This window comes from Peromyscus californicus, unplaced genomic scaffold, assembly GCF_007827085.1.
Source record: "Peromyscus californicus insignis strain IS unplaced genomic scaffold, ASM782708v3 Scaffold_5__1_contigs__length_169319896, whole genome shotgun sequence".
In the NCBI taxonomy this organism is placed as follows: domain Eukaryota; kingdom Metazoa; phylum Chordata; class Mammalia; order Rodentia; family Cricetidae; genus Peromyscus; species Peromyscus californicus.
In genome coordinates this window covers 55662665-55677578 of record NW_026294573.1, presented here as the reverse complement: position 1 = coordinate 55677578, position 14914 = coordinate 55662665, and the positions used below count along the sequence as shown (strand labels likewise).

The window sequence follows — 14914 nt, the reverse complement described above, 5'->3', positions numbered from 1 at the left end:
CATCAGCAGATTTGGTGAGACAATAGGGAACTGGTGAGACAACTGACAATTAGGGGAAATTAGTTAAAAAAAAGAGAGAGAGTTTTTTTTCCCACACTAAAACATGGAAAGCATTATTACAATGGAGGAAGTTAGGTCTCTGCATGATTACACAATGGATGTTCTAAATATGGAACAATTAATTGAAAAGATAATCAACTTAACTGGGATTGACATAATGTTAATTATTATTTTGATAATTCTTGTTTTATCCCTATAAAAGTTGGTTGATATGAGTGCCAAGATGCAAGCCTTAGAAAAACTTATTAAAATAGATCATAGAGATATTCAGACCCAGACAGAGGAATTTAAAGGAGAACCAACCTCACCACTACATTATAAAATTAGAGAGGAACATCCCAAAGTTATCAAACAACCAACCTTATTTTAACCAGTCATCTTATGGAACAACTACCAAATGATGAGTATCCCCAAGGCTATGCAAAAGCTGACTGGACTCCTGTGGAAGTTAGATTTGAGGAAATTTAAGGAAGCACTATCATATGATATGAATTAAGCACAACACTTTGGGCTCACCAAGACAGGATAGATAATGGAGTATTTTCTCTGAATTTGTTAAATGCTAGTGGACTAGATATTGTTAATATAATTATTGCCTGTATATATTTGTATATAGTTATTGTGCTTATTGCATATAGTTTTCTATGGTAGTTAAAATCTTTGCTTTTTATTTAGACAAAAAGGGGGAAATGTGTGATATTTTGTTTGTGTTCTGACAAATAAAGCTTTCCTGGAGATCAGAGGGCAGAGCTAGCCACTAGTTAACCATAGAAGCCTAGAGGTCATTACAGACAGGAGACAGGAAATGATTAGGCCGAATGGAGACAGGAAGTGATACGATGGGGCAGAAACAAGATCTTGGCCCTTTTGGTCTGAGGATTTGGAGAGGTAAATAGTCACTGGTGGCTGCTGCTCAGCTTCTCTGACCTTTCAGCTTTTACCACAATATCTGACTCTTGGTTTTTTTGATAAGACTAATTAGGATCATGCTTTACATACCTCCATAAGAACAAGGTATTTTGCATCCTTCTCCTTCTCTGTTCTAAGTCTCTTAAAGTCTTGTCTGATTTTAAATGTTCACTGTAGCACATTGACTTCCATGTCTCTTTGTAGGAGAGTGTTGAGAGAAGATTCACTTTCTGAGATGCCTTTAATATAATAACTTCCTTTCCTGCCATATGGCTTGTACTCAAGGTATCAGGCAGAAATAAAAATGGGAAGGAATATTAGAACATCGTGAAGATGAGAAGGAGTACTGGAACATCCAGAATCAGTGAGAAATGATGGTTGTAATTGCAACCAACAAATCTTTGTATAATTCTTGAATAGGAAGAGACTAAATTTATATAAAATTTTCTATGAACATTTAAAACAGGGATGCAAATTTCATGGGTAGACATTTCTATTAGGAGTCAGTCAGCTACTCCCAGTATTTTGGTTCATTGTGATAATATACTTGGTCTTGTAAATAAAATATCTGGTGTGTTGAGATCATGCTGTGCCCTGCTCTCAGTTACTCCATACAGTGCAGAACAGAGGTTTTTCCCCCTGTGCTTTGCCCTGATACCCTTCATTTTACAAGTAAGTTTTGGCTCCACTTTGAGTATAGAAGATAACAGTGTACCTGTGCTGTGGGATGTTCTGTATGGCAAATGTGTTGCTGATTAGTCAATAAATAAAACACTGATTGGCCATTGGCTAGGTAGGAAGTGTAGGCGGGACAAGGAGGAGAATAAAGCTGGGAAGTGGAAGACTGAGTCAGAGAGACACTGCCAGCCACCACGATGACAAACAGCATGTGAAGATGCCGGTAAGCCATGAGCCATGTGGCAAGGTATAGATTAATGGAAATGGATTAATTTAAGCTGTAAGAACAGTTAGCAAGAAGCCTGCCACGGCCATACAGTTTGTAACCAATATAAGTCTCTGTGTTTACTTGGTTGGGTCTGACGGCTGTGGGACTGGCAGGTGATAGAGATTTGTCCTGACTGTGGGCCAGGCAGGAAAACTCTAGCTACATACCTGGGTGAACATATGAATGAAGCCATCTTTCTGTCACCACTCACGGAGCAATGATTGATAAGTAACTTATTCTAAATTGTAGAAAGAAAGCCAACCCAGAAATTTATTGGCATGAACTGGTATTGTAGGGGCACATGGGTATATTAGAACATATTGGGAAATATGTTTTCACTTTGTGTACAGAAGCATGTCTTTTGCCCAAGTAAAATTTGGTCTCATCTTGAGAATAAGCACCTTTAATTTTCAGAAGAGCCTTGTTCTTTCTTTAGTTTTGGAGTCTCCACTTACTTCCAGGAAAATGACCTCACACCATAGCCTTCCAGACATAGTTGTCTATCAGAAGTTCTACTCACAGCAAGCCTCCACAGGCTATGAGATAAAGAAAAGATCTCTACTGCTTTCAAATGAACCAATTTAGCATCCAGAAGCAAATGCACATTTATGAAGGAGGCATGAAGCAAATTGAATATATAATTTTATGATATGACTTAATGATTTCCATGCTGTTTCTAATCCACCATTTCATGTTTCCAAAAACTTTCTTTACAGGAGGAACCATCATTCTCATTGCAACTCTCAGATGAAAAGATTTATAAGTAATTTATCCACCATCAATTTGGAGATCACAGCAGTCCAGGACATGGATCCAATAACCTTAGCCTAATTCCTCTTCTTCTCATCTTTCCCCAGTCACCTTCCTTCTCTCCCTTTACATATGTGTTGCCCCAGTGGCTCAGAGCATTCCTCAGTTCTTCCTGCTCTTCTTTCTCTTTCTGTGTCTGACATCACAGTCTGGGGACAGCACAGAGGTGGTGGCTGGCCGGGGAAAGGGTGATGCTCATTCTGAATTTCAGGCTCAGCTTCTCGTTGACTGGTGGCTTGAAGGTAAACTTTTGCACAAGAGTAGTGAAGAAAATAAAGAGCTCAGACCTGGCCAGTTGTTCTCCGGGGCAAGCTCGCTTTCCTGCAGGAAATAAAACAAGATGAGATACTTTCTCAGCTGCCATTGATGCATGCAGGGACTGGTGTTTCCATTTTCCTCCTTCAAATCCTGAACTGTCCCTGGGCTTTGTGTCCAGCTGTTTATTTACGTCCCATATGTGTCTGAATGTGGAATGTTCCACTGAATGTGGAACTCCAAGGTCACAGTCTTCATGTGGGACAATAGAAAGGAGAGGCCTGAGCTGGCTGAGAGAATGTATGACTAGTCTCAAGGCTTTTCTAATTCACTTAACAAACATATATGATATAGCACACAATGGCTTAACAGCAAAATCATGGACTGCTATAGAACCCTTTTGAGGAGAGATAGCTTAATGATTAAGGTTATTTACTACTCTATCAGAGGACTGGAGTACCGATCTCAGCACCCACATCAGGAGGTGCACAAACCCCTGCAACTCAAGATCCAAGAGATTGAATGCCCCTTTATGGCCTCCATGGGCACCATCACACACATACATGTAATATATGCACACAAAGACAGATTCCCACATACATAAATAAAATAAAATAAATCTTAGAGAATGAAAAATATAAGCAGGTCCTAGAGCTGAATCCCTAACGTGAAAGCCAGAGTCATACAGGTTGCCCTTGCAGAGGTTCTAGCTTGAAAATGGCAGGCAATTAGAAACAGATGAAGTGTGGGGCAACTAGAAACAGATCAAGGCTTGACATCTCTGCGTCCATTTTGTAACTGTCTCCTGTCTCAAACATTGAGTCAGATTCCTGCTCAACTCTACAGACAGGCATGTCCATCATTTAGTAAGTGCACACGCAAACTTGACCATCATCCCTTTCAAGGATCAAGATAGGAGGATCTAAGGTGTGGCTCTCAAATTGATAACAGCCAGCAATCCTCCTGCAGAGCCTTGGAGTGGCACCCAGAAGTCTTCACTCATTCTCTTAATATCATTCAAGAGTAGCAGAGCCTTGCTTGGTGAGACTGTCCTCTAAGCAGGACCTGTCATCTCATAGAGGACAACTGCTTGGCTTCCCTTAAGAACCTCTGCTCTGACAGGACCACATCCTGCAAAGAAAATGGAGAGTGCTGCTCACTGTCTGCATGAGCAGTGGAGATTTGCTCAGCACCAAATGCAAATTGCTCCTAGAAGTGGCTGTTGTCTGAAGATTAATGTCCTGTGTGACCAGAACTGAGATAATAATCAGCAAGGTTCAATGTGACAAAGATCAAGGTGGCCTCAGAGTACATATGCTTCTTCCCACCCTTTTGGTATAATCTGAGCACTCATGTCCACAGACTTGAAGACATGTTAGGCAGCTGTATGTTCCTCTACTTCCCTGTATCATAGAAAATATAAAATTAATTGCCTGTCTTTCTTCATTATATCTTGCTTAATTTCTGGAGAAAACATTAGTGGGACTATCTCATGCCACAAATCTTTTCCTGGTTTAGGATTCTGGTTACATTGTCCTTCATCTTAGGCACCTCTACCATATCGATGGTTAACACATGACATGACACCATTGATTTCAGATGCTATGCTTAGCTGTGGTGTCTTTTTGTCCTCTTCACATGGGGCATGCGTCCTCAACCTTTGCATAACTTTCAAGTGTTTATTTTCTTAAAGATGATAGAAGGTATTTTTCTAATTATCTCCTTGTCTACCTAATGGGCAGACTGGGGCCATAAGCATCTGCCTTGTTGGGAAGACATGACTCATGTAACATGGTGTTCTCATCTAACCTCTGCTGGCAGTTGGTTTTGAGATTTTATCATTGGGGAACACTTGGTGATGATGGTGTCTACCATGTTCTTCCTTAAACAGCATTTTGATTTTTGTAAGTGAACATATTTTGAGACTGTTAATAAACCAATCTTCATCTGCATGTTTCTATTGGTATTTCTCTTCCAAATTTTGCATGTAGCTGAAAAAATTGTGACATTAAAATTCTACACATCTCTTATATATATTGCCATTCTTAAAAAAACTAATCTTTATTTTTATTTTATGTATGTTGGTGTTTTGTCTGCATGTATGTCTTTGCACCACATGTGTATAGTGTCCATTGTGGCCAGAAGAAGGGGTCAGATCCCCTGAGACTGGAACTAGAGATGGTTGTGAGCTGCCATGTGGGTACTGGGAATTGAATCTGGGTCCTCTGGAAGAGCAAACAGTGCTCTTAACCACTGAGACACCTACATCTCAAGGCCCTGTGTTGACATTCTAACATTGGTCATGCTCTCTCTATTTAATCACTCATGAATATCAGTAAGTGTTACAACCTGTTGCTAACCAGTACTTGTTTTAAAACCCCAAACATTTCTGACTTGGCCATTCAAGCTGGCATTTTCTGATTTTTGGATAACAATGTATTCAAAACTTACAGTTTTTCCTTCTCTGGGATTGAATTTTGTCATTTTCCAGAAGTCCTGCTTCTTTTTTTAATCAAACAATATTATGTACAATATAACATGAAAAACCTGGTCATGAAGCTTAGTGTCAGTCATGGAGTGACAGTTCCCAAATTGGACTCAATAGGTCTTTGTACTTCTGTTTTGTCTCTAGAGATATTTATCACAACTGTATGAGCATCCAGGATAAGATATAAAGCAGGAGAACCAAGATTATCTCAGCTACTGACCCCTTGTGGAAAGCGGTGAGCAGTAACAGGTTCTTATGAAGTAATACAGATTGTGACTGCTTATTATACAGAAAGATGTTGACTAATACACAGGACATGACTTAACAAAACTTAAAATGGATGGGCCCATAACTCAGGTGGCAAGTTACAGTCTGGATATAATATAAAGAGAACTAAACTTCAAGTTAAAACTTAAGTCTTGGACCCTGTTCTGTCAATTCTTTGGGCACGTGATCTTGAATAAGAAAGAACTCTCTTTTTACCTCTCCTTGTTTGGAGTTTGCTTATGGGGCGATAGTAAACATTTATTTTTCCTAATTATTAATAACTACATTGCTGTGGTAATTATGTGACACAATTGGCCTGTTAAATAAAGTGTATAATTTAGAGTAAATGATAGCAATCTTAATAGTAGCACCAATGTCTCTGCGTGTTGCCACTTTTATTTTATAGCTGGGGCAGATGGGAGAATTGTTTAAGCTGGGTGAGGCCTAAGGCCCCTATTGGAAGAGGATTTTTTTTTTTTTGGTTTTTCGAGACAGGGTTTCTCTGTGTAGTTTTGCGCCTTTCCTGGAACTCACTTGGTAGACCAGGCTGGCCTCGAACTCACAGAGATCCGCCTGGCTCTGCCTCCCGAGTGCTGGGATTAAAGGCGTGCGCCACCACCGCCCGGCTTGGAAGAGGATTTTTATAGTGAGGAGAAGGCATGTTCAAGGGCAGCAATGGGCCTGGAGGAACATCTTCCTGTGGAAGCCATTATGGGGATATACTCACATTCTTCTCACCACAGTCCTAGGAATTATAACACAAAGCATTTACTTGGAAAATAAAAAGGATCATATTCCTAGACTTTCCATATTTCATGGATCTGATTGATTAACTTAGAATAATTGAGTAAGTGAAATATGTAGCTGAGGTTTTGTACTATAATTCAAAACTTTAAAAATTTTAATAAACTGGAAGACTGGAAAGAGTCCCTGTATGTCATCAGCTTTCCTAGTAAAGTGAGTTGAGAACAGTGAACAAAGGAACAGACGGTCCCAGATGGAAAGACAAAGAGGTCAGAAGCAGCCCCTGAAAGACATATCCAGGGCAGTCCAGTCCCAAGCAACACTGGCTCTGGATCCACACTAGCATGCAGGCAAATGCAGGCTCCTCCCTTCCTGAGCCTCAATGTCATGAGAAGTGACATTGCCTCACACAATCCGACAAACTCAATAACATGTCAAGCATTCCAGTGTGGCTTCTGGGCATCATTTAGTCACCTTCTGAGGACAGTGTTTGGAAACACAGGCTTCAGTGGGAGAAAATCTGGTGGATATTGAGCTCTAGCTGTAGCACACTTGGCTAGATCTATGTCCTTACCTCTGCAGTGATGACTAATTTCAACTGGAAAGGCTACAGGGGGACACATGCTCCAAGGGGCAGCTCTGCTTCATCTTCTATCCCACTACTTTCCTGCTCTCAGGGTGAATGTTTGATAGGTAATAATTGCTTAGAACATATTTATCGAATTAAAGAATTGTAAGATTGCTGGAAAAAACATATGCAACATATATAAACCAATATTTGGAATATACTAGAACATTTGGTTATGGATTTAGCAACACTACTACTACAGTCTTTAGTAACTTGCCTGGCAGAAAACACAAGGGAGAAAGAGTCATCACTGCATTTCCTTTCTTGCTTATCAGGTGGTGTAGCAAATGCATGTACTAACTATATTTAACAAAGAAGATTGTAATTTACAAAGATAAGACCTATTTAGGCAGTGTTTATAGGATAGAAGCCAATTCACTTAAGCAAATGACAGTTAAAACTATTTAACAAGACAAGTTAAAAACATTAAGACTAAGCTCTCTTTCTTCCAAGGAGGCATTCCCTTAAAAAGAACTTGTGACACTCAAACTGCCTACACAATGGAAGTATTCAACTTTGCTGCTCAGCAAGAGACAGGGATTAGGTCTCTGCTGTCAGTGCTGTAGAAAACAGAACAAAGGAAGTTGAAATCTCCATCAGAAGCAAGGAAGCATTGATAGTGTATGTGTGGAGGTGCTGGACTGAAACCAATTGCAAAATGGAGATCTACTGGGAAGGCTCATCTGTAAGGATCCCAGAAAGAAGGGAAGGGATGAGGTGGAGCTCTGAACTCTCTCCTGTGCATCACAACTCACCCATTGAGAAAGGCAGGAAAGATTCTCTCTTCTTAAACTGTCCATTCTCCAAAAAGTGCTCTGGATTGAAGATGTCTGGGGTGGCCCATTCTTTGGGATCCATGTGCAGTGCAGTCAAATTGGTATGGACTAAGGTACCCTAGGGAAGGTAGTAAAGACTCAAGACAATGTATGGACAAGACACAGACAGATGGCTGGTGGTTATCAGACTTCCATGCTTGAGCCTACTTACCTTTGGCAGGTGGAATCCAGCCAATGTAGTGTCAACTGTCACTTCCCTGGGAACATTTAGAGGGATGATATTTCCCATTCTCAGCACCTCATGGACAACAGCAGTGGTGTAGGGCATGGAGTCTCGGTCAGCCAGGCTGGGCTGCTTCTCCTGGCCAATCACTCTGTCAATTTCAGCCTGTACTTTTTCTTCAAGGAAACAAGAGGCTGCATTAAGTTTTAAACTTCAATGCTTTCTTCTAAAGATAGAGAAAGCTGTCTTCTAAAACTTATTTGCTTTTATTTTATCTAGTGTCCTGATTGTGAGGAAATAAAAGTTCTCTAACTTTAAAAAGCCTGATTTAGAAAACTGTAAACTCTATACCTTTCTTCAAGCCTACAGCATAACTATGAATTTATATATATCCTGAAGTTAATAATCATGATGGCCATGGTTGAGCTCATATCAGTGTCTATTCAGACATCTATAAAAATACTTTTTACTGAAAAGATTATCATCAGTACACTTCTGCTTTTTTTACTTGTAGATTCTGTGAATTCTAAGATTAGGACATCAACAGATTTCTTGTCTGGTAAGGACCAATTTCTTTGTCATAGTTGAGAAATCCTTGTTGTATCATCATGCTATAGGGTGGAAATGTGGGGCATTTACCCACCGCCCCTACAGTTCCCCAGAGTTTTCTTGAGTGTGAGCAGCAGGAAATATTAGATAGAAGGATTTATTGCGGAGAATCTTGCGGAGATAAACAGATAGAAAATACAGGATAGCCTCGAGAGGGCCTGAAAACTTTTCCAACGGGCCCGACTGTCTCTGCCCCAGGGTTTTTATAGAGACGCCAAGGGGTGGAATAAAAGACCTCCTCCCCCAGCACAGCCAAGTACAGACCATCTCAGACACCTGCACTCAGGCCTGTGGTCCTAATCATCCTCTATGCGGACCTGCTGGGTAAAGCCACAAGGAACCCGAGAACGGGCTCCCAAAGGTCCCCCTTTCTTTCTTTTTTTTTTTGGTTTTTCGAGACAGGGTTTCTCTGTGTAGCTTTGCGCCTTTCCTGGAACTCACTTGGTAGCCCAGGCTGGCCTCGAACTCACAGAGATCCGCCTGGCTCTGCCTCCCGAGTGCTGGGATTAAAGGCGTGCGCCACCACCGCCCGGCTCCCCCTTTCTTAATATATAAAAAAATAACTATTAATGGCTTACAGCAATCTCTATAGCTGTTACACCTCCCAGTATGGGAGTAGAGGATGATATATATGGCATTTCTCTTTTGAATTAGGTCCAAGGTGACTACAGCAGTCTTAGCTGCCTCAAGACCTTTCTAAACCAAAAGCTTTTAAGGCAACTACAAACTTAAAGAATCCCTTAACTTCATCATTACCATTAACAGGTTAACATAAATATTGCTATACATAGTCACAATTCTCTCAATCTTACAACTCAAAGCAAACTCTTAACAGAACCATTTGAATTAGCATATATGGTGCTATATATAGTTAACAATTTTCTCCGTCTTACAACTTTAACTCAATCATTTGAATTTTCTTGCTAACAGAACACAGGAAAAACTTTGATGTATTCACATCAAACTTAAATATTTCCTTAAGTCCACAAAACCAGGGTACATTAATATCAATAGGTTAAACATAATTTCTGCAAACATAATTCAACCTTAATTCCACTCATAACTCCTCCTTTTCTTTATAATTTAAAACAAAATCTCAAACCTAGTTAGAGGAACCCAAACTCATACAATTCCTACAAACCCATATTGAAAAGCAATCTTCTCAATCTAACCATTAACACTTTGAAAACTTAGCAAAACATCCAAAAGCAGTTTCTTAATAAAACTCTTTACACTTTAAAAGTAGTCTCTTAATATACCCCATTTGCATTTCTTACTAGCAAAATATGACATTAATCTACTCAAACAACAAAATATTTTTTAAACTAAATAGACTAAGGAATATTAACTCTCCCTTTTCTTTATGATTTTTTAAGCAAAATCAAGCCTAGTTAGAAAACCCAAAGTTGTCCATTTAAAGTTCCATTTGTAACATAAAACCACTTCTGTATGTAATTCCATTTTTACATAAATAGTTCCACAAAACAATTGCATTTAACACAGAATACATGAATCACCAGGCTGTATGCATACACAAAACTGCATCTTGAGTCAAGGTAGAAACAATAAATTTCTTCATTTAAACAGTTCCATTTTTAACCCAATTCCAGAAAACAGTTCCTAGGTCATTACTATAAGTAAACTCAAAATTGTCCCATTGCAATTGCATTCTATTGTTCATTTCATTTCTTAAGTCCCAAAATTCAAATGATAAATTCTGGCACTAGCCTTCCAAATATGAAGAAATCCATAACCAAAATCTTTTTGTAGTTTTATCTCATTTTAAGTTCAAAAAGTTCAAACAAGAAATAAATTTTGGTATCAGGCTTTCACTTCCAAATATGAAGAGACGTTTTACAACCAAAACTTTTTGCAGTTAACAATTTTAGTTCAAACAAGCATCTCTGCAACTTTTATTCTCAAGCCAGAGACCCTTTTAGTTATAGTAATATTTTAAACTGCACCATTTTTGCTGTTAGCTCAGGTTTTTCTGTGTTGCGTTGATTTTCCACGGATCTCAGTTGCGGATGACTTGTTGTGCTGGTTCTGGCATCCGCCATTCTTAGCTTCTTAGCGGCTGGAAATTTTGAAAACCACTCAGACTGCCTGCTTTGCAGTCTCCTAGGACACTAACTTCTGTATCTCAGGTTCTTTCACCATATACATTAAGAATAGACTCACACTTAACATTTACACTTTTTTACAAACTCACATATGACATTTTTTCAAAGCATTTAGACTCACATTCAACATTTACATGATTTTACAAACTCATAACATTAACATCTACTTATTTATACTCCTTAAGGAAACTATAGAACTACTTTAGCAAATATATTTCTTGTTACTTCTTATATGTTTCTTATATTCATTCCATCTTATTCTTATTTAAACTTACATTTACAACTAGCATCTTTACTTCTTACAAGCTTACTACTATATGTCTTAAGATTACCTTAGATACTTCTTGCAAGTTTATATACTTAAAGGAACTCTATAGATCTATTTTACAAACTTATATAGGGCTACATTAGCATATATTTAACTTCGCAAACACCTAAAGATTTCTTAACACAGATCTAACAAGACAGAATTTCTACAAACTCACATATCTTATTTTCATCTTTTTTTACTTCTTACTCTTAATTATTATCAATATCTCTATTAGATTCTCTTAACTAGACAGGAAGTACGTATATCATTTCTAAAGTTTAGAGTTTATAGTCAGCTTTGCTATAAAGCACTGGGATTTAGAGAGTGTTGTTGTTATAGAATTGTGATAGTTGTTGCTAGGGGACTGTAACCTTCCCAGGATGAAGCCACACCCCAAAGTTGCCGAGTTCTCTCAGACATTTGTGAACCAGCAGAGATGCACTGTCAGCGGTAGACCGTTTTTAACTAGAGGCTGTCCCTTCACCCAAATTCATAGTAGCTCCCCTAATTGCTTTAATTCAGACAAACGTTTCTATTACAGCAGTGCTTTCTTTTGTTTTGTTCTACTGGAAAACTTCACTTCATGCTGAGGGTGAAATTACCATATTTAGCTGCTGTAAAGCTCTTTGCCAAAAACTGCACAGCTATTAGGTGATATAAAGTATTTTTCTAAAGGAGCTAGTAAAGCCAAAAGTGGCACAGCTCCGAACTCTATTTCCTCACTGTTTGCATTAACCAGTGATAAAACCTCAGAAACACTAATAGAGCCACTTTCATTCTGGTTCCTTTATAGGAACGTCATTGGAGCTGACCCTTCCTTAGTTCCACGCTCCTTAACCAGACACTCCGGTAACCACTGAGCTTCATTCTCCTCTTGTGAAAAAACAAACATGTCCTCGACCCCATATTAAAACAGGATCGGGACCCTTCCATAATCCCGAGCAGGGATCTTTCCATTTCACTTGAGCAAAAGTCGCTTGGGTGCCACTGTGCCAAAATCTATCTGCGGCAGACTGCTCACTGACATCCATATTCAAAAAGTTCAGAACAAAAAGAGCATGATTTATTTAATACATTATGTGGAGATTGAGGGTAAATTTCTTCCTATTATTTTTTGAAGTTGTATTTTAAGACTGCTATGAGTCCTTTCCACAATACCTTGTCCCTGAGGATCATAAGTAATGCCTGTTTTATGTACGATTTCCCATTGGGTACAAAATTATTGAAATGCCTTACTACTATATCCAAAACCATTATCAGTTTTAATAATTTTGTATACTCATATATGAAAAACATTTCAAGCATACATAATTACATGTTTTGTAGCTTCCCCAGGTTGTGCACTAGCCATTAAAAATACCGAATAAGTGTCAATGGTCACATGTACATATCTTAATTTGCCAAATTCTACAATATGTGTAACATCCATTTGCCATAGATAATTGGGAAGAAGACCTCGAGGGTTTGCCCCTAAGTGAGAGATAGGAAAATATTTTGGACATATCCCACATCGTTTAACTATTTTGATGATGAAGAGCATGTGACTGTTGAGCCATTTCCACTTGGGATAATGCTACTATCTTTGTTAACTTATCAGCCATTGCATTACCCTCAGCTAAAGGACCACGAAGATAGGAGTGAGCTCTAATATGGCCCACAAAGCATGGCAGCTTTCTTTTGTGAATAGTGTCTTGAATTTGTTGAAACATTTTGACTTGATGGTTGTTAGTTCCAATATTTTCACCAAAACTGTTACTATTCAAAGGAGTCAAGAATAGATGTTCTTTCATGAAACATTTCCTTCATTAGTTTACTTTGAGAAAAAGCATTTTCAGGATTTAGTATTTTCACTTCATTAGCTTTAACTCCTGATATTATTAGCAGCTGTGATATTTAGTATTGATTTCTTACAAGGAACTTTCAGGTGAAGCAACTATTTTTTTAAGACAGATTTTTCTGAAGTTTGTTCCCCATCTATAAAGCAGTCATTTCTTTTTTGAATGCCTGTTTCCTTGTCTCCTTATTAGATTTGCAAAGGAATTACTCATTGCAGGCAGTTTGTTCAAAAGGCAAAGAACTTTTAATTTCAACATAAGTTTCTTCATATCTAAAACAATATTCAGTGTATAAACTGCTTTCCCTTGTTTTAAGGATTTTAAAGTGGCTTATTTGCTCTTATAGGTAGCTTTCTGTCATCCAGCTACCGTAAAAACTTTGCACAGCTATTAGGGTAAATAAGACATTTTACCAAAGGAGCCCCAAACTGCGAAGCACCTAGTTCTGTATCCTTTCAATTTTTCACTGGAACTGACACTTAAACTCTTAGATGATTTTCCTCCTTAATCTTTTAAAAGCTGTATTTTAAGTTTACCATGAACGTATTTTCAGTGGAAAAACTACCTTTCCCAGAATGCATTTCCCTTATATCAGTCCCTTATTGCAAGCTAGCTTTTGGACTTCATTTCCCATAGTTTTTTTCAGGTCTGAGAGTCAACTGGTTCTCTTTTACCAGACTGGCTTACAAATTATTGTCCGGGAGGTTTGGACAAAGTTTTTTGCTTTTGCAACAGGAGATTTGAACAAGCATTTTACATTTTCAACTATGGGACATTGGGAGATTTCTATTCTCTCCTCAGCTGGCTTTAACAGGTGTCTCTCCTTCATTTGACACTGGCCCAGGATCAGAACCACACCTGCCTCGTTAGCTAGCATTGAGGCTGGCATTTCTGATAGCAGCTTTTCTAGGGGCTTGTGTTTGTCTTAGCCAGTCAGTGAAAAACAAGGCCATGTACAACAGCTTTTCCATAGCTCCTTCAGAGATTTTCTCCCACTGACTTTATTCTCATTTTGCTTGTTCCTTACCCCACAGATGCAGAGCTTCAGGTATCTGTCTGCGGCTCTGTACCTCTGCTAGCTGCCTTTGGAGTTAGGGGCTTTTTTTTTCTCCCCCCCAAATCTGCCTCAAATTCTAGCAGCTTTTTCAGGTCATATATTTTCTGGGGAGGATTATGTCCTTTCTCTGTTTCTTCAGAGTCTTTTTCCCAGACAGTTCCCAGTTTGGTCGCAATTTATCCCCTCTACCCCAGAAACTTTACGATACTACAGTGGTAGCTTTTTTTGCTTCTGAAGGTAGGGGCTTTAGTCCGGTTCTGTTTTTCGGGGTCTGTGGTTTGCGTACAGACTGAAAATCTAACAAGAGGTTTTTGCCATTTCTAAACTCCCTTTAGGACAGGCCTCATCAGGCCTTCACCTGGCCCAGTCCCCCAGTGGGTTGCATTTGTTTGTCTGGGTGCTCAAGGACAGAGCTTATGCCAGAGGCAATCACCCCTCAGGGCTACACTCCCTCATCTCAGGGAGTCAGTTGAAACAAAGCTTTTTTCAAAAAGATGCTTTCTGACAGAAAAGAAAGCTTTACTCCTGGATATTTCTGTTCTGCCCTGGCTGGGCTCTTTCCCCAGACAGCATTCTGACTCAGCAGCACAACTGCTTCAGACACAGTTCAGCTTTACTGTTTTCCCAGAAAGGTCCTTTCTCTGATAGGAAAGCTTTTCTCAGATTTCTTTTTGCAGCTGTGGACCTATTAACCTGGGACTTGTAGGAAAGTGGACAACTGTGCTTTTCCCACTGGCTTTAGCTTTGTTTGTTCATTAGCAATCTTCCCCTGGGTCCTGCACCTTCCTTCCTCAGCTCTGTGCTCCAGGAAGTTTGCAACTGCAGGAGCCCTAGTATCCCCGAAATGCGCCCCAACTCAGAGAGGCTGGCCAGT

General features: G+C 39.1%; 1 protein-coding gene across 2 annotated transcripts in view; it reads right to left on the bottom strand.

Annotated features, from left to right (window-relative positions):
- Positions 1-2540: 2540 nt before the first annotated feature.
- LOC128097381 (cytochrome P450 2J4-like) overlaps positions 2541-14914 on the bottom strand; it is a 35011-nt gene continuing 22637 nt past the window's right edge. Inside the window, exons 7-9 of one of the 2 annotated variants that reach the window (XM_052717842.1) lie at positions 8095-8282; positions 7863-8001; positions 2541-3046 (exon numbers count right to left, since the gene is read on the bottom strand). In XM_052717842.1, coding sequence (XP_052573802.1) covers positions 2868-3046; positions 7863-8001; positions 8095-8282 — 506 coding nt within the window. In that variant the 3' untranslated portion in view covers positions 2541-2867. The remainder of the gene's footprint in view (positions 3047-7862; positions 8002-8094; positions 8283-14914) is intronic. The other variant, XM_052717843.1, reaches the window with a different exon arrangement.